The 21,080-nt window shown below is 36.6% G+C and overlaps 1 protein-coding gene across 9 annotated transcripts in view; it reads left to right on the forward strand.

The window, feature by feature from the left end:
- Positions 1–21,080, forward strand: part of MYRIP (myosin VIIA and Rab interacting protein) — a 448,499-nt gene that overhangs the window by 223,820 nt on the left and 203,599 nt on the right. For all 9 annotated transcript variants that reach the window (XM_007505045.3, XM_056800212.1, XM_056800214.1 and 6 more), the window contains exon 3: positions 5,916–6,137. In XM_007505045.3, the coding sequence (XP_007505107.2) occupies positions 5,916–6,137 (222 nt within the window). The remainder of the gene's footprint in view (positions 1–5,915; positions 6,138–21,080) is intronic.

Raw genomic sequence — 21,080 nt, forward strand, 5'->3', positions numbered from 1 at the left:
TTACCTCCCATTTCGTCCAGTTTCCTCCCTCCTTTCAATCTCCTTTCCTCCCTTTCCTCCCTTTCTTCAGAAGCTTTTAGCTTCCCCTCCCTCTTCTCCTTCAATTCACTCAGAGTGAACTATGAGGTTTAGAGAAGATACTCTTTTCTCTTCTTTTCTCAAGTAAGGGTTTGTTGGGGGAAGATAGGAAAGGATGAAGGATAAGGTATGAGAGATGAGGTTTACCCTATTCTATACAAGGAGCTTTGGTTTGGAGGATATTGAAGAAATGGCAGTCATTAGCAGAGACAGTCTGAGAGTAAGGAGGACAATTGTCTATCTTCTTCCTTCTTCAATCAGTCAGGTAAGTACCAGAGATACAAATAGGTTCTTCTTCTCCTCTGTCAGAAGCCAAAAGCTTAGTCCACCACCCTCTCAGCCCAGTTCAGATTAAGTCCAGGCATTGGCTTGGCTCCAACTGCTTCTCCCAGTAACATTCCAATGGAATTGTCACTTAACTGACAGCTCTTCTGTCCTCAGCTTTCTGTCTTACATGCATGCCTCCTCCACATCCCTCCCTTTTTTGTCTTAAAAATTTGCAATGACAAATTTTAATGATAGTTACCTTTCATATATTTCTAGCTATCTACTCTTACCCTATACTATCTTAAATTTCCCTTTGCCCTCCCAAAATAAAAAATCCTAACTTAGCTATTCTGTCTAGTTCTATGCTAAGATTGGGTATAGGAAAATGGTTTAGGTAATAGGGATTGTACATGAACATGGTTTTGCCATAATAACAAATCCTGTAACAATATTTGAACAATTTCCAACAATTTCCATAACATTTTGAATATGCAACTCTTATCTCCTATTGCCTATAATTCAAGTAAGTAAAATTTTCTAGTACTAACAATTCCTAACTTAAAATCATACTGCCATCTAACTTCTATACTTAAATAGTTCTATGTCTGTGTCTACTTCCTTAAGACTTGAATAAATTCACTAAGCTGTCACTATTGTTAGTCATTAGAATATTAATAAACTATTCTAATATAGTTAGTTTATTAGTACATTAGTATTTACATGTGTACATAGGTTGTGCCTATACAGATTTACATATGTACATCCTTATACAATGTTCATGATTTCTGTGCAAACTCATGCAGATAAGAAATATCTTTGTCTGTTTGAATTTTGCACAGAAATTTATATCAGTGTGACTTTGTGTTTTGCAGCTATGCCGTATTTTGTATACTTACCCATTCCATGAGATATATTCCTTTTCTATGTAGGATGTGCATGCATATATGTGCTGTTAACATGTATGATGCCTTCTTACATATCTTCATGATCACAAATCCAAACTTTCAAAGTCCTTCCATGTCCTTTTATGTTGACTATATAAACTCTGTCTTCATCTTCTGATCAACATACTACTCTCCTGTCTTTGTTCACTCTTGACTGAAGACCTATGTTCTTCAATTCTGGAAAAACTCAGGAACAAATTCAGGAACAACCCAGAACATGCATGCATGTAAGGTTTTTAACATGTGCATGTATGTAAGATTGAAATTTTCATGGCACATGGAAGTAAGCTGAGTTCTTCATGAATGCTTGTCAGAATTCATCATTTATTCTTCACAGGTGGAAGTAAGCATTACATGTGTTTATCTTCATGAGTGGAATTAAGCTGCACATGTGTTCACCTTCATGCATGGAAGTAAGCATTACATGTGTTCATCTTCATGCATGAAAGCAAGCTATACTTATGTTCATCTACATGGGTGTGTGTAAGCATAATAGTATTGTGCATGAGTTCTAAGAATTTTTCACAAGGAGGTTTATTGTATGTTTTCTTTTGTCTTAGACATAGAATATAAATATAATGTATTTTCATTTGGTCATGGAGTTACATATTCATTTGAAATAACTGTTTCTTTCAGTTCTGTTACTATGGCTGGCAGAGACTTTGTATATAATATAGGGACTTCTGTCCTCAGCTTTCTGTCTTGCATGCATGCTTCTTCGACAGAGTCTAGATGCAGGGAAGATTATATGATCTAAAAGAAGGCAGCCATCACCCACTTTTCCTTCTCACCAATATCAGAAGTAAGGGGATCTCTATTTCCTGCTAAGTCTAGTCTCTTTTTCTGTGCTCTTGATTCCATGACTTTAAATGATAAAGCCTTGGAAGCTAATGGGGTTCTCAAGGAAGTAGAAAAGGAGAGACTAGAGTCCAAGATAGAACCTTGGAAAAACATTTCCAATTAGAAGGCATACTATAGATGTTAAATCAACAAAGGAGACTAAGAAGGAGTAGTTAAAGAAGTAAAAGATTCAGGAAAACATTGCATCATCAAAATCTAGAAAAAACAGAATATCTAGAAAGTGGAGATTATGATGTCAAATGCTGTAGATAGGCTACAAAAGATGAATACTGAGAAGAGGTCATCAAATTTGGCATTTAAAAGGTCATCAATGACCTTGGAAAGGATTGTTTCTATTAAGCAATGACCTCAGGAGTCAGATTGTAATGAGTCAAGGCATGAATAAGCACATAGAAAGTAGAGGCACCAAGTGTACATAGTTTCTTCAAGGAGTTGGGCTGAAAAAAAGAAGTGAGATCTAGGATGAGAATTGGAGGGGATGAAAGGGTCTAGTGATTTTTTTTAAGAATGAGGGCAACTTATTCTTTGAATAAGAAAATAGCACAGATAGACAATTGCTACAGTAATATTAATTTGCTACCATGTGAGAGATAGATTAGAAAAGGGAACTGAATGATGACAATTAATTGGAGACTATTACAATATTCCAGGCAAAAGGCATTACAGATCTGAATTAGCATGAATATGTTATGAGGGGAAAGAAGACTTAAGAAAACTTGGCAAGTGAAAATGGATTATGGTGAAGAATAACTTGAAATCCTGAAACTTGAGGATGACTAGAAAAATGGCAAGTGCTCTCCATAGCAATAGGAAATTTAGGAGGAGGGGAGAGTGTAAGGGGAAAGATAATGATTTCAGCTGTGGATATATCATGGAACTCTGGCTGACTACAGTTCCTTCTTTAGGGAGGACTAAGAATAATGATTTTTCTATTGCTTAAACACATTCAACATCATATACTTGACTCCACAATAATGAATGAGTGGCATTCATAGTCAGGTAAAAATCTGGGCATTTGCCAAATGTTCTCTCTGAGTACTGCTGCTGTCACTATAGTTAAAGGATAATCTGCCTACTACTTCACAGCTTTGCAAGTTAATTTGAGCCTTTGGCAACTGTTGGGGATGTTAATCACAGAGATGACCTGTTAAAAGTTACTTCCAGAATAGCCTAGTCCATTTCTCCTCATTAGGACAAAATACTTTACTAAACTTAGTCATGAGTTTCATTTCTTCCTTTCATGCTCCAGAAGTGCCTCATTAAGTCCCCAGTGTCAAAATGTCCTGTCATAAAGTTTTTCTCTTTTTTTTAAATTGAATTATCACAGTCCTGTAAGTTAAACCCATTGTTTCACATGTACCTGCCTATATCTTCAACAGCAATATGCTCTCTATCCTCAATGCTTTATTTATCCCAAGAAGAGGATTTAGGGAAGTTAGCCTTTTGGAGTATCGTTGATCTAAAGCAACTGTTGTTCCAGAACCACTTATCCAAATAAACTAGATTCACAAGTAACTTTGTAATAAATTTATCAGTGGAATGATTTCACTTGAACCTCATAAAAATAACATTTTCTATTTATGTTTCACTGAGATTTTGCTAAGGAATTAGGGAAAGAGGTAAATGGTGTGAACTGATAAAGGTAGTGGACTTACCTGCAGATCTCCTCCTCCTTCTTCTCCCTCTTCTCCTTCTCCATTCCATTCCCTTTCCTCCTCTTTATTTTCCCCTTCTTCCTTTACTTTTTGGCTTAATATCAAATATAAGACAGAACAGTAAGACTTAAGCAATGGGAGTTAAGTGACTTGCCCAGAGTCACACAGCTGGGAACTGTCTGAACCCAAGTGCTCCTGACTCCATACCCGACATTCTCTCCTCTGTACTACCTAGCTACCCCTATATCACCTTCTAAAAAGGACTTTCCTCTCAGATTTTCCAAGTGACAAGGAAAACTTTTAGAGAACTATAATTCCTTTTTTTATATTTTTTTCAAATACTCAAATGTTTTTCAAGTCCAGATGTCAGTCTAGGCTTGTAAATGGTGTGGATATTCAACTGACAAACAAATAGCTATAGTATGCTTTATGAACATAACAAAATCATCTTTTTTTTATGGGTTCCATGTTGTTCCTGATGAGAAAGACAGCTAGGTGGCCTGGTAGATAGAGTCCTAGATTTGGAGTTAGAAAGACTTGATTTTAAATCCTGCCTTAGACACTTCTAAGATGTGAATCTAAGAAAATTACTCAACCTCTCTCCATCTTAATTTCTTCTTCTGTAAAATGGAGACAATAATAGTAGCCATCTCAGGTTTTTTTGTGAGGATCAAATTTGTAAAGCATTTTGAAAACCTTGAATTGCTATACAAATGGTAGATATTATAATTATTACCATTATCAGTACCATCGTTATTATTGGATATTTTTTACTTGGGCACTTGAAAATTTTAGTACATAAACTGGCAATCTTAGAGCCTTTAATAGACTAAAGTGGGCAGGGAGAGTAGCAACAGAAAACAGGTGAGGAAGGAACCAGGATAGATTAATTTTTGGCTTTGTTTGACCATCATTGACATGTCATTTAACTTTCTAGGGCTTTGTTTTCCCTTTATATGAAAAGGGTTCAAGTTCACAGTTCATCATACACTAACCATTTGACCCTGGCAAGTCTTTTAGCCTTTTAGTTCTCCTCACAATTCTCTAAGACTATAAATAAATTGTCATAGAGCAGTTGCTTATTTTGTTGGCACAGCTGAATTCTGATGAAATCACAGGTTCCAACCAAAAAGAAGCATGGCCAGGATTTTGATCCATATTCCCTGTAGGAATGCTTAGCACATTAAGTTTTAAACTAAGGTTCTAAATGATTTTAAAGAAAAGCATCACTTAACTTTAAGGTGTTATTCTTTTGGAGGACATGCCTAATTTTGAAATGGTTTGCTTATCTTAATCCAGTCTCTGTATGTAGGGATTTGAATTGAGTTTTTCTCTTACTATTAGCAAATGATGTGATCTGTCAAATACAGAACTAGAAATTAAAAGCAAACTCCCTTCTCCCATTAAGTTTCCTCTCCAGAAAGTCCCTGAGATCTTAAAATAAAATAATTGTATTGGCCTTTGAACTTTTAGACTTTGGCCATTTTTCAGGAAGACTTTAGCTTTCAAAGCCTATCACCACCTGGACCCAGCCTCTTCTGAAAATCTTATTGGAAATTATTCCCCATCCCATATTCTACAATCCAGCCAAACTGGCTTTTTCTCTGCACCTCACACACCCTGTAAGGCATCTCTTACCTCATTGTCTTTTGTTTTGGCTATCCTCCATCCCTGGAATGTCTTTCTCATCTCCAGCTCGAAGAAAACTTCTCTTCCTTCAAGACACAGCTTTATATATAGCAAGGTTTCCCGATTCCCCTAACTACTAGTGTCTAAATACCATACCTTTCATTATTTTTATTCTGTCTCTACATCCCTCCCTCTCTTTCCTCCACTCCCCTCTCTCTTTCCATCTCCCCTCTCTCCTTCCCTTCTCATACACAAACACTTGTTGGCTAGGACCCTTTCACTTTTGTCATTGTATGCCCAGCATCTATCACAAAAAGTGAATGCTTCACAAATGCTAATTGGTTGACTGAAGACTCCTGGTGTTAAATGGGATCTGTGGGAAAGGGGAAGGAGGAATCTGGCAGGTTCTTAGGTACTGTGGCAAGAGATTCTCATGTACTGTTTTCTTTCCTTTCTCTCTCTTTCTTCATGGGTTTCCCAGTGAGATGAAACAAAAGCTTGATGAAGAAGGCAGCAAGTGTAGCATCCTCTCCAAGCACCGAGAGTTCACTGAGCACTGCTGCATGCGCTGCTGTGCCCCTTTCACCTTTCTACTCAACACCAAGCGCCAGTGCTGCGACTGCAAGTACAACATCTGTAAAAGCTGTAGTTCCTACCAGAAGAAGGAGAGGATGTGGCTCTGCTGTGTCTGTCAGCAAACCAGGTAAGAGCAGGGGCTCACTGACCCTGGGGTTTTGTGGGAGCTGGTTTCCCAGTGCTTCTAGGGGCTCCAATTCCTTTCTACCACAAGAATCCCCACCAGCTTCTACATACAAAAAAGATAGCAATGGAAATTTTTAACTTAACTCTCATCTTAGGGAGTTTCTTAATTATATTATTTTTTCTCCAATTAACAAGCATTATTTTCTTTTCTCACACACCCCCACCCCAGTGTCTGTGGGAATTTGTTTTTCAGGCAGGGCAGACATTCTGTTACCGGAGTGTGTAGAGGAGGAGGAAGGAAGGCAATGAAAAGAGAAAGGAAGGTTGGCACTAGAAACTTATATCCAATTCCCTCTCTACAGCCTTAATTGCTAATAGCTGGGTTTTTAGTTTGTTTGTTTTAATAGGGAGTCCTAACGCTCTTGATCCAATTGATCCCTGAAATCCTCAGGATAAAAGAGGTTAAACTATGAGAATCTCATTTCTTATGGTATTAGATTACTTGGCCATGGTATAGTCTTCTCCACAAAAACCCTCCTTTGGGGGAAAGAAAAGAGAGAACGTAGAAAGGAAAAACTTGGAAGTATAATTTACTGTGTTAAAAACCTTTATATAAGTCATTGGTGTCAAACTCACCAGATTACAATGTAATTGGGAAATGCTTAACAAAATAAAATTATAATACAACACAGTTAATGTTAATTCATGATTTTTAAGTCAATATGTTATCAGCAGGGATCCCTTTCTATTTGAGTTGGATACCATTTATCTGAATCATTCCTTACATTCCCCTTTTACATGATGGTCTTCAAAAGACTTTATAAAGTCAAAAGACTCAGCTTTATAGTCTTAGACAAAGCCTTGTGATAGATTACTTATGTTGGGTCTCTCCCAAGATAAGATGCTCTGATGGTCCCCGAGTACTTTATGAGAAGCAGGCTTTACCTCCAATGGCAAATACAATTTTATCAGTTGGTTCTGAGGGCTCACAGAGACATTTCCTAGGTGCATCTCCTCACAATTAGTACCAGAGACACACATCCTTTTATGCCATTCCTTAAATATTCAGTTTTCACTTTTTTTTTCTACTTTAAAGACTGTCATGTAGTGGAAAGAGCCATCAGCTTGTTCTAAGGAAAAGTGTAGACACTATTTTATAGAATCACAGAATATGAGAGTTGGAAGGGACCTTGGTATCTGTCTTGTGCAACAGAGATCTCTGCCTGTGCTTACGGATTTCCATTGAAGAAGAATCTGCCTCTTCTTGGGAAAGCCAATTCTACCTTTGAATAGCCATTATTGTTAGGAGATTTTTATTGATACCAAGCTCAAAATTTACCTCTTTGGAATTTCTATCCATCCATTCATTATTCCTGATTGTGCCCTTTGGAACCAAACAGAGTAAATCTAACCTTTGTTCCACATACATTCAAATACTTAAAGACTGCTTTGGTGTCTCTATTTGTATCCTACACCTCTACTCCATGTTTCCTCAATCCAGGTTAAACAGACTCATTTATGACACAGACTCAAGGCCCTTCATCATTCTGATTCCTCCCCTCTAAGTTCTCCAGTTAATATCTTTCTCAAACTATAACACATATATTTTTAGACATAATCAACATGGGTATTATTTTTTTATTACTACAAATATTTGTTACAAGAGTTTTATGTTTCTTTTTTTCATAATATGGGGTAAAGGAAGGAGAGAAAACAGATTTTAATAATTTTTTAAAAAATTAAATGAGGTGAGGAACCTATGAGAAAAACCACTATGCACATCCAGAGGAAACACTGTGAAAGTAAAAACACCGAAGAAAAACAACTGCTTGAATACATGGGTTAAAGGGATATGGTTGGGGATGTAGACTCAGTGAACATGCTAGTGCAAACATCAACAGAATGGAAATAGGTTCTGATCAAGGACACAAGTAACACCCAATGAAATTGTGCATTGGGGGAAAGCTGGGTGGCTCAGTGGATTGAGAGCCAGGCCTAGAGATGGGAGGTCCTGGGTTCAAATTTGGCCTCAGACACTTCCCAGCTGTGTGACCCTGGGCAAGTCACTTGACCCCCATTGCCTAGCCCTTACCACTCTTCTGCCTTGGAGCCAATACTTAGTATTGGCTCCAAGACAGAAGGTAAGGGTTTAAAAAAAAAAAGAAATTGTGCATTGGCTACAGGAAGAGTGGGTGGAGGGGAGAGAGGGAAATAATGTGATTATTCTAACCAAGGAATAATGTTCTAAATTGACTAAATAAACTTCTTTAAAAATTAAATGAGGTATATGTGTTCATAATTATTTATACATATTTATATTAATAAAATATACTTTATATATAGTGTGTATTTCTATGTAGCACATAAATATATTTATGTATATAAATATATAATATATTTTGTCTATGCATTTATATATATATATATATTCTATAAGCTCCCCCCTCATCTTCATTCAGGCCAAGGGAGTAAATGGGTCTTTTTCCTTTCAATCATCCCTTAAGACCACCTGGAGCCCTTTGATGACTTCTTTTCTCCTTCAAAGCTGCCTTTAGTACTAATTTTCACCTGATATTACTAGGCTAAAAAGTTTGGGGAAGGACTTTAATTTCCAAGTAAAGGTGACCATGAAATTTCTACTCTTTATGAATCACCCTGTGATCAATAACAATATTATCAGAACTTTGAAAACTGGAGAGGGAGTTACTCTGAACATATAGGAATTTATTCTTTTTTTTTTTTTAAATTGCAGCTCATCAAGTGTGGTCAGTGGAAAGAATATTGGATTCTTTGGTCAGAGGACCTGAGTTCAAATTCTGACTCTTACACTTACTACTTGCATGATCTTGAATATGCTATTTCTCCTCTCTAGGGCTTACTGATGAAATGAGGAAGTTTGACTAAGTGATTTCTAAGGATGCTTTGAGCTCTAAATCTTTGCTCCTATTATACACTAGGAAAGAAGGAAAGAGCCAATGAGCAGAAGTTAGAAGATCCAATTTCAAATCCTGCCTCATTCATTTACAAATGGTATGATCTTGGGCAAACTATTCCCACTCTCTGTTCTTCATTTGTAAAATGAAGTGATTTGACTAAATGCTCTCAAAGGACACTTCTTGTTCTAAAGATGTGACCTCGTGTAATAGCCTCTATTACTGGCTAAGCCAGCTGTTATAGGACATACAGGAAAGGTGTAATCCCTGCTGGCTCTCAGAATTGATCCTAGTCAGTCAAGACACAAGCCTAGGAAAAGACAACTAATGATAAATGGTGGTAATGTGAGTAGTGTACATATGGAGTGCATTGGGATCCTCTTTAGAGGATAGAGAGAGCCCTGTAGGGCTGAGGAGCTGAAGAGATCCCCTGTAGAGGACAGATAACATGACCTGGGCTGTGCAGCACAGACAGGGTTCAAAAATGTAGAGCTAAAGAGGAAAGCGATCCAACAGGAGTCGCCATCTTTAATAGTTCAGATAATGGACATATGAGATTTGTGCAGGGGACTGTAAAGAGACCTGTGTGTCCTGAGCTTTTATATAGTGAGATGAAGGCAGATTAGGTGGGTCTAAGGAGTCTGGCCTTGATTTTATAGGTGTTAGGGAGCCACAGAATGTTCAAATTAGGGTAAATCCTTCATTTTATAGGAGTGGGGACAGGAAGAAGGGAAAGATAATTTAATGAATATGTATTATGTACTAGGCATTGTGCTACACATTTACAAATATTATTTCATTTAAACCTTGCAACAATCCTTTGTTGTATTTAGTCATTTCAGTTGTGTCTGATTCATTGTGGCTCCTTTTGTTTTGTTTTTTTTCTTGCAAAGATTCTTGAGTGGTTTGCCATTTTCTTCTCCAGCTTATCCTACAGATAACAAGACTAATGTCCAAATGTGTACCTTGACATGGAATTTGAACATTCTAGAATGACAGTAACTTCTTTCTTCTAATTACCCTTTCCCCCTAATTGCAGCAATAAAAATTTCAGGTTTTCCAAATCATTGGTAACAGCATGGAGCCTTATGTTTGTATACTTTAAAAACCTAATTTACATAAAGGATCTTTAAATTCTATGTTGCTTAGAAACAGTGTAAAGAAAAAAAAATTAATGGATCCATTGCTAGTGTCTAGTTAATTTTTTTCATGATTCATTTATTTATACAATGTACAGATCAGCAGCTTGTTCAGATTGTCCACAGGATTTAATTCTTCATATGTACTAAGGAGCATTGACTTTTATTAATGCAAATCTTAAAAACCTGTGAAAAAATGCAGGGGCTATTAAAGGAATGCAACTGATGGATTTTCAGTACACTAGACATGTAGTTTCTACAGATGGCAATAGCACTAAGATCTTGATTCTTGGATAGTTTCACATTTTATTGTTTATGATGCTGTTTGTCTTCTGAAATCTGTGTACACCACCATGCCATAATTTGATTAGACATTTGTATAAAGACAAGATTTTCAAATTAGTACATTAAGTTCACATTTGCTTTATCTTCTCATTGAGTGACCAGATGTCAGAATCTACTTTCAGATGGAAGACTAAGTAAAGGACATAGAATTACAAGTCATTGCCTGCTCTGAGTGAATATAAGCTCTTTGAGGTCAGGGACTATTTCTTTTTTTCTTTTTTTTATCTTTGTATCTTCTTGCATAGACAAGATTGTGATTAGAATCATAACTGAAAAACAAATTGCATGCTAAAACAAAGATTTAGGACAATCATTCCATTTATATGTATTAGAAAAATATACTTTTCAATATTAAATTGTTTTATTAAAATTTACTTCTTTGGGTATATACAACCTTTTTATTGTTCAGTGGTATCTGACTCTTCATAATCTTGTTTGAGGTTTTCTTGGCAAAGATAATAGAATTGTTTGCCATTTTTTTCTCCAGTTCATTTGACAGATTAGGAATGATACAAAAAGAATTAAGAGACTTGTCCAGGGCTACACAGCTAGGAATTGTCTGAGGCTATATTTGAACTCAGGAAAATGAATCTTTCTGATTCTAATCCCAGAACTCTATCCACTGTACCATGTAGCTGCCTTTAGACAAATATAGGACTCAAAAATCATTGACTCAACTACCTTAATATATTCGCTTTGGATATTGACCTTTGTTTCCCATCCTTCGCTTGATCTGAATCCTCACTTCAAAAATGGCTTCTTTTCTTTCACAGCCTCCCTTTTGGCTTGAACTATTAACTGAGCCTAAGATCCAAATGTCACCATGATATTTCTAGAAGGCAGGTTAAAGAGTAGTAGGAATTACATTCATTTTTCATTCATTCTCTGATCCAGGTAGGCTTAGTCAAAAACTGATACCCTATAGAGCAATCTTTTAATACTCGCTTTTTTTTTTTCAAACCATAAGAAGATTTATCTAATTCCCTTCCCTCGCCAAACCCCATGTTTGTGCTTGGCATGGAACACGAGCACTCGTCTTCTCAGGTTTGGCTCCCTATGAGACAGCAGCAGTTTTCTCATTTCTGATCTGTGCTGGAAGGAAGAATGTTGCTCTGTCTGCTATTTGGGTTGCTAGGACACCTCGGTTCCTTATGTCAGGTCACTCTCATAAATCGAGTTTGAAAAGTTCCATATGTGATATTATGTATCTGCCATCTCACTATAATATTAATAGATTTATTTTTTAAAATCACATGAATTAAATCCTTATCAGTCCCGGAATGCTCAAATAGCCCCCAAAGTCACGTTGAAATACCTGATTTCCTTTTGAGAACATGACAATGAGCGAGTGATTCTTCTTTATTTGCCATGCCTGTCTTACTGCGTCATGCATTTGTGTAGTCCTGACAAGAATTTTTCCAGCCAATCAAAAGATAATTTTAAACATAGAAGATATGCTTGCTCCATTTCCTACCATAAGATAGAATATTAATTGATTAACATCAATTAGTAGCACCAGCTTTAGTAGCTTTGGCAGAGGAGGTAGAAAGATGCTGCGCACTTAGAAAGACCTAAGTTCAAGTCCTACCCCAAATATGCCCTGCTGGCAAATGACTTAGTGCCCTCTCAAGCATTGATTAAGAACTTACTAAGTGCTAAATACTATTCTGGGAGTACAAAGAAAGGCCAAAATAAGGTCCCTGACCTTAAGGAGCTCACCCTTTAATAGAAGATGGCAGCATATGTACAATATAAACAGAAAGTGATTTCAGAGGAAAGATCATCTTGAGGAAAGCTCTTGGGGGAGAGGGTGGGAAAAGGGTGTTAGACATATCAACGGAATGATGACTATTTTTGACTTAAGTCCGCAGTTTCAGTTTAATGGCACCTCTTTTTCTGAGTATACCTTGATTTCCCACCTTTGTACTAGTCTAATGATTAGACGTCTTTTGAGATATGTGAACATAACAAAGGTTGAATTTTATTTAGATAGTCTAGAATTGTTCACTTTTCCCATACTTATATAACTCAGTCTCAGACAGCCTCATTATGCTTAACTTTTAAGAACAACTTTGTCTTGGATCCGGTATGGAATATTTCAGACAAATAGAATTTTTTTTTTACCCACTCAGTTTTTGGCAACTGGGAAAAACATTTATAACATGTTTTTGCTTTCATTCTAGATCTTACTGTAATAGATGCTATAATGCACAGCTTTAAGTTATGGATATTGGAGAAATGAAGCATTTTGCTTGGTAATCCTTACTGTCTTTTATACTTTTAGGTGGCTGTCCAGGGTATTGATTATATCCTAAAATGCCCTGCATGGTTTGGAATTTGGTTATCTGAACCGTCATTCGATTATTGGAGCATTCTTCCAACATACTTGACTAATTGTCTGTGGGGCAGTTTTAAGAGACACCATATATTTTGATTTCTAAAGCCAATTTTAGTTAAGCCACAGTAAAATTGTTCATATCAATTCTGTAAATATACATATTTGTAGGCTTTGCAGACTGCCATGGGAATATCGAGGCAGAGCATGTAAAAATCTCTACTGAGGGAAATAGATTTTCTCTAGCAGTTGTTTGGGATCTTTATGAATGATACAGAAACACAACTTTTATGGGTTTATTATCCTACTGATATAGACTCCATAACCACTCTCATCCAGTTGGGTCAATACACTGTCAACCAGGGACAGAAAAAAAAATCCTTAGTCTGGGGTCACAAAGGAGCAAATTTCAGGTAGATATGGGGGAAAACTTCCTAATGAGTTATCCAATCATGGAGCAAGCTTCTTGGAAAATCAGTGGCTTTCTCATCACTAGTAGTCTTCAATAAAAGGTCTCATGACCACTTTGCAGGAATATTGCAATTGTCTTTGAGGTCCATCCAGATTCAGAGATTCTTTATAGGCCTTTATTTGTAAAATGGTCCTGACCCATTTCACAGAAAGATATTACATTTTTAAAATATCTTCATTGACGCAAATGCTTACGTTTTTCTTTCTTTCATTTTTCAATGATTCAAAATGAGACTGAAATTCTCCTTTGCCTTACATTCTGGTATGAGTACATGTAACATAAAAGATAGTGGCAAATCACTGGTGACCCATTGGAGTTTAATTAAAACAGATGCTACTGAAGGGGTCATATTTTTTCATCATGTCACTATTGCACATTAGTTACTGACCCAAGAATGGGTTTAGTTTTTAGTGAAAACTTTTTGTAATTCAAAGATTTCAAAGAAAATGCTGTTTTCAGATGTATGTTTCTATGCAGAAAGTGTACAGAAGCAATGGACTGAGGGAATGAGTTAAAATCATAGAATTTAGAATTTATCTAGTATAATTCCTAAGTTTGTAGATAACCTATTATGCCCCAGAAATATAATCCATTTAGCAAAAAAGACAATTATTTAACTAAATACTATTTATTAAGGATCTACTGTGTTAGGCATTTTGTCAGGTGCCAGAGATAAAAAGAAGAGAGAGAGACAGAGAGAGACATAAAGAGAGTGTGTGTGTAAAAGAAAGGAAAGAAGAGAAGGAACAAGCAAATGAAGGAAGAAGGAAACAAAAGGAAGAAAGGAAAAAGGAAACAGAGAAGGAAGAAATGAAGGAATAAAAAAAGAAAGAAAAAAGACCACGGCTTAAATCAAGTCAAGAAATTTCAATTCTATCAGGGAGAACCATTTGTGTGTATGTATATGCATGTGTGCAAATAAAGAATAAATGAAGTGATTTAGTGGGAAACTAAGGGAAGAAGGGTTCCTATAGAAGGTACCACTTGAGTTTTAAAAGCACCCAAAGATTCTGAGGTAGAAGTGAGTAGTTTTAGGATGAGAGACAACCATTGCAAAGACACAGAGAGAGTGAGTGTCATGTTTGAGGAATCATATAATGACCAGTTTGGCTGGGACATAGGGAGCATGAAGCCAATTACTCTCTAATCAGACAAGAAAGGTAAATAGGTTGGGGCCAGATTGGGAGAGGTTTTACTTGCCAAAAGAGAATTTTATATTTGCTTTGGGAGACAATAGGAAGCCACTGGAGTTTAATTGAGTGAGGATCACATGTCCAGACCTGCACTTGGGGGAAATCATTTTGACAACTATGTGAAAGCTGGATTGATTCCCATCCCACTGAAGAGACTTAAGGCAGGGATCCCTGTTATGAAGCTATTGCAATTATACAGGTAAGAAGTGATGAGGGACTAAGAGATATTTTTAAAGTGGAATCAACATAACTTGGCAACTAACTAGTTGGATGTGGACTGAGAGAAAAGGAAGAGTCAAAAATAATTATAAAGTTGGAAGGCAAGAAGTCAGTAATATCTGCTAGGCTCCCCGACGCCCTGTCCAAAGTCACTGGCATTAGACCGCCTTCAAGCTGAAATGGAATCCAATCCGATACTTTCTTTGGCCAGAAAAGGTAATATCAGCAAATGAGCCAGCCTAAGATCCTATACTTGGGAATCCTGTCTCTAGGACACCACATCCAATAAACATGATAGACACTGTCAAGATTCTGGAGTTTTATGTTGTTCAGTCACTCTGGTTGATTTAAGGCTAAAAACATGGTGCCTTTCCCTGAAGATAAACTGATCACCTGAAAGCTCATCACAATGCTGAATAAACTCTGTGCTCCAAACCTTATCAACTTCCTCAGTTGCCTCTTTCTTCAAATTGGAGGGCTGGAAGATAAAGGAGTCAACTCTTCCCTAAGTTTCCCTTTAGAGGAATTAGAACTTTGTAGGTAACTCTCCATTTTCCATCTACAGCTCTGCTTAGTTTTTAGAACACAGACTCAGATTCAGGTCTTTCCTCACTCTCATTTAGCCTCAGGACTTTTTATATGTTGTCTTTCTCAAGAAATTTTCATGAGTTCATAAGATAAAAGGGACACCCCAGGCTGTCTACTCCAACCTCTGATCCCATCTCCTCATTTTACAGAAGGGCACATGGCTGTTCAAAAAGGACTCCTTACCTGCATTTGAGCCTGCTAGGCACTCCATTCTCTCCTGTAGTTTGCACAGTGGCCACAACCCAGTGAACCATCTTAGCAGACAGGCAAAACTAGACTGAGGGTAACAAATGGGCCACAAACCCATCAGTGAGTTGGGAGGGCAGTGTCTACCCCAGGCATGAATGAAGACTTCCCCTGGCAGAATGGGCAGATGAGAACAGTTTGTTTAATGGTCATGAAGTTGGTAGAAGCAGGCACTGTGGAGCATTTAGAATTTAGTTAGACAACAAAGAAGTCGAGGTCATCCACCGTATCCCAGGCCATCACCAGTTGTCCTTTATTCTGTCTTGCCACTACACTTTAATGACTCTGGAAGAGAGAGTGAGGCTGACAACTTTGTGCAACTCTGTCTCATTTAAATCCAATTTACACACATCAGGATGACAATGATCCTCTTCAAAAAACAAAGGACAAAAAACCCTTTTTAAATGAGGAAATTAAGCCTCATAGAGGTAAAATGACTTGCCTAGGGTCACACAAATAGTAAGTAGCAAACACAGAACCCTGTCCCTTTAACACTAAATCCACTGCATCACTCTGGCTCTTAGTCAACTAATCAATCAATAAATATTTCTTTAACATCTACTATGTGCCAGGTACTGCGATAAACACTTGGGATAAAAATGTAGCAGGCTAGTATAATGTTGTGATACAAATATTACAATTCTACAATCTGAAATTAATTTACTTTAGTTTTTTAATATCAGTTTTCTCACTGGGGAAAAAATTAGACTTTAAGTCCTAAGAGATTCCAATTTGCAGAATTGTTTTGGCAACTTCAGATGAAATATTCAATGAAAAGGGGTTTTGCTCTTATTATCCTGTGGTTAAAGTTTTTTCATCAGTTATCATGGCCAGTGTGATATTTATGAAAATGTATTTCTGTTGTCATCTTTGGCCTCAAATCTTATTTTCACCTGAATAGATTATGGAAGTTTAGATGAATCTATTGCAGGAAGAAGAATGGCTTATTTCTTATGAAGGAATATTTTTGTACCAAATGGGGTAATGAATTATACACTTTGCCATCTTTCATCATGCATAAAATTGTTCATTTTGACAAGTTATTGTGCACATTCTTTTAGACTTTGTAAACAACAGCATATTAAAAAATCTCAGTAGGAGGCAAAACTCTAAAATCTGTACCCCCCAGTGCATAAGTGATACACTACAGCAATTTGAATAAAACTGTGTCCAGAGTGAAGACTTGCCCTCCAGGCTTGAAATAAATATACTTCTTCATCTTAAATCTTATTACAAAAATTCCCAGTAGGTAGAGGGTTGAATTAGGAAGACCTGGGTTCAAATCTTTCTTCAGATACTAGCTATAAGATACTGGGCAAGTCACTTAATCTCTGCTTACTTCATTTTCCTTATCTGTCAAATGGAGATAATATCCCCTATCTTGTATGATTTAAAGATAATGAGATAATGAAGATAATAAAATGGGGATAGTAATAGCAGCCACCTCCTAGGGTTGAGATGATGGTTGATGGGATGATGAGATAATTATAGAGCACTTAGCACACAGTACCTAGTAATAGTGCATAGTAAGCACTATTTAAATATTATTGATTATTATTATCAATATTATTATCTTTAATATAGAGTTAATAATAATGCCTATTTCCAATAGTAATGGTAAGGATTAAATATTTGTCATCCACTGAAGATCTAAAAATGGCTATATAAATGTTAGTTATTATGTTGTTATTGTCATCATTGGCATTATTTTGTCTCGTTCAGAGCAATCTTGTATTCTGCTTATGAGGAAATGAGAACCACTATTCCCATTAAAACTGAAAACAGAATATATCTTTTCATTTCTTCTGGGAAGTACACTCCTTATTTGTTTATTTCCCCAAACACTGTATTTTTTTTTCTTAGAAAACTTCAAGTCTCATTTTATTTTCTGTTGGAGTTTAGCATCCTTTGCCTTCATGTGATTGCTCTCCTGTTACTTAGCATTCACAGAACACATGGGATTCACAAAATAACTTATTGTTATTTCCTTGAAAAGCCCTTCAAAATCTTTTTAAAGTAGATTTAAAACAGTATGTTTGGTATGAAATACACTAAGACTAGAGAGCTCCCCTCCCTGCCCTCATCTACTCAGAACCACTTCTATTCTGTTCCACCTACTCTCTCACATGTATACAGAAAACTTTGTCCCTTGTATTTTTCCTGCCAATTCTCTTTCAGACCTACTGCCTCCCATACCAGAGCTGAAAATTTTTAGGCCCTCCATGAATATTAAAAAAGCCCCATAATTGTGACCTTTAGACAGGTCTCCTTAAACTCTTCTCAACTCTCCCATATTTTCCTGATAGAAATTTGGGGACAGTAAATGATGCTAACAATGGTGATTCATCTAATCCTAAGAGCATGGCAGATAAAGGGGCTCTTTCAAGTTGTAATGCCTATAATTAGAAATTGAGCAGGTATACCATGATGGACTTTCATATTCAGGAATAAGCATCTTGAGAATAAGGCTATTTCATTTTTTTTAAATTTGGGTCTCCAGCACCAAGCCCAGTGCCTGGCATAAATCGAATTCATTTAGTGAATGCTTATTGATTGGTTGATTAATTTCTTTTTTTGCTCTTAGTCTTTTTCTTTAAATTGTTGTAATTATTGTGTACATTGTTTTCGTGGTTTCACTAATTTCAATGTGTCTTCCCAAGTATCTCTGAATTCTTGTTGAGGTATAGTATCTTTCCATTATATTTGGGTACCATGATTTGTCTAGCCATTTTACAGTTGCTGCCAAACATGTCTCACAAAAATATTGTGACAAGAACTAGATACAGTGCTCCAACTGTGTCCTGACCATGCCATAGTAGTGTAGAATAATAATTTGCAATATCTAGTAGAAATCAAAATCACATGGAAACAGCAGAAAACAGTCATCCATGTTGTCTTGTCCACTCCTAGAATTATCCCAAAGAGACTTTGCATGAGCCTGAAGAATTGCAAAAAAAAAATCATTTTATCTACTTGTACAACAGCCTGCTAAACATTAAACATGAAAGAATTATAACTGGATATCCACTTGTCTCCTCTCCCGACACAGGTTCTTAGTGAACTGACATAAAATGAGAAAAGCACTAATAATGGTTCACCTTTGTTTGAGACTTTATGGTTTACAAGTCAGCTTTTTCTTTTTAGGCATGATGGTTCTAGTATTCAGTGAGGAATCTGAATTAACTTTTTTGGTTAGCACATAACATTTTTGTGTTTTATTGATCTTGGAGTCCTCTAAAGACTCACCCTAGACTTGAGTCCCTTTTACGTAGGGTTGAGTAGCACTCACCACTTTTACAAAAACCACTGTTTGTGGGGAAGGGAACAAACCCTCTGATTTTTCATTTATTCTCTTTTCCTATCAAGTCCTTGGAAAATGTCAGTGGGACAGTTCTAGCCTAGTAAAGATGGATCTTTAGAGCTTATAAGTATTGATTTGTAGGAAAATGAAGACTTTCGATAATGCACACATTAAGTATATTGATAATATCATTGAGGCATTTGAAAAGCTAATGGCTTTTCACCTCAATCTATTATTGACTAAAAACCTACGGTGATAGGATAGCATAACAGGAAAAATAGAGAGCAAAGCAGTCCAAACAAAAGTAAAAAGGTCTATGTGAGAAATGAAATACTTTAAAAATGGGACTTATATACCTAGATATTGAAGGTTAACTTCTTTAGATTAGTGGGTTTTATTCATTAGTGGTTTTATTCATTAATGTAACATCAATCTGTATGTTGTTAAACTTTGGGGGAATTCTAAGCATTTTTTTATTACTTCTTCCTCATACTAGTTATAAACAGCTCAAAGCCTTAAAGCACTGTCATCCATGAATCACTGACTATATTCTAATTTAGATGGTCCAGAGGTTAGATCTCTTGCTTCTGAGATGTTCCAAATTTCATACATATTTCTTTTTTTCTTCACAAACTTTCCAGCTCAGTAATTGACTGGTCCTATATCCCCCAAACTCTGTAGAACTTAAATTCCTTGAGGGGAGGACTCTTTCATTTTGTCTTCTTACCTTTGGTGCCCAGCACAATGCCTGGGATATAAAAAGCTCTTAGTACTTACTGAATGGAACTGAAAAGACATATAATTAGAATCCTTTTCCTTTGTGATGATAGAAGGATTGTAGGTTAAAGATGAAGAGAAAAGTTGTTGTTGAAGTACATCTAGAGGGATCCTTTGAGAAACTCCAGAAGTTTGAGTTACATTAGGAGGTAAGGAATTTGCACAGGTCTTAGCCTAGAAAAAATTGTCAAGTCTGCTTTTTGACTCACTCCCCTAATTTAATGTCCCATTGCATTGGCTTCCTTTGAGTGTCCTATGCCAACTAGCCACCAAATATTTTCATGCCTGCCAAAGAGATCCTCTCTGGCTCACCTAAACATCCCTTATTTGTGTAATAGGGCAGATATTATTTCTGACGTTTCTTTATAAAGAAACAGAGGTACAGAGAGGTTGTAAGTTGGCTAAAGTCACCCAGATAATAGTATATAGGTAGATTTGAGACAGGCATCAGAGCCCTTCTATCTTATTATTTTTATTTTTTTTAAACCCTTACCTTCTGTCTTGGAATCAATACTGTGTATTGACTCCAAGGCAGAAGAGTGGTAAGAGCTAGGCAATGGGGGTCAAGTGACTTGCCTAGGGTCACACAGCTAGGAAGTGACTGAGGCCAGATTTGAACCTAGGCCCTCCCATCTCTAGGTCTGGTTCTCAATCCACTGAGCTACCCAGGTGCCCCCCTCTCTGTTATTTTTAAACTAGAGATTCTTAATCTTTTCTTAGGTCAGAAACCCCCTTGGTAATCTGGGGAAAGTCTAAGAATTCCTCAGAATCTTGTTTTTAAATGCATAAGATAAAACACATAGTATTACACAGAAGAAATGAAAGATTGATAAAAATAATGATGTTTTTTATATATATCCAATTTCATAGACTCCCTCCTTAACTATGTTCATGGACCCTAAGTGAAGAATCCCTGCTTTGAAATAATTTGAGCTAAGGTGTGTGTGACTGACAAGAGAGGACTGTTTTACTCTTTCCCAATAATATTTACATTCTGAAATGACCTTCAATTCCTTCACTGAAAAAAAAAAAACTGAGTGGTATGGGAAGTTGTCATCATAAACAGGCTAGACTATTGGAAGAGATATTTTGGAGTAAGGCAGCTTTCCCATAACCTTCAAACCTGTGTGCTATAGTAGAAAGAGTAAGGAATTTAGAATTGGGAATTTAAGCTCAAATCCAAGCAGGGCTATTTACCACCTATAAAGCTTTAAATAAACTCCTTAGGACTCAGTTTCCTCATCTTTATAAAAGAGGGATTCAACTTGGTGTTATCCAAGGGTATTTCTGGTTCTGTGTCCTTTGATCCATATCCACATGGGCTCTCCTACTCTTCTTTCATGGAAGAGCATCCCTGAATGTGCAAGAGTCCATAGGAAAAGGGTCTTCCTATCCA

The sequence above is a fragment of the Monodelphis domestica genome, chromosome 5, assembly GCF_027887165.1.
Source record: "Monodelphis domestica isolate mMonDom1 chromosome 5, mMonDom1.pri, whole genome shotgun sequence".
Lineage (NCBI taxonomy): Eukaryota > Metazoa > Chordata > Mammalia > Didelphimorphia > Didelphidae > Monodelphis > Monodelphis domestica.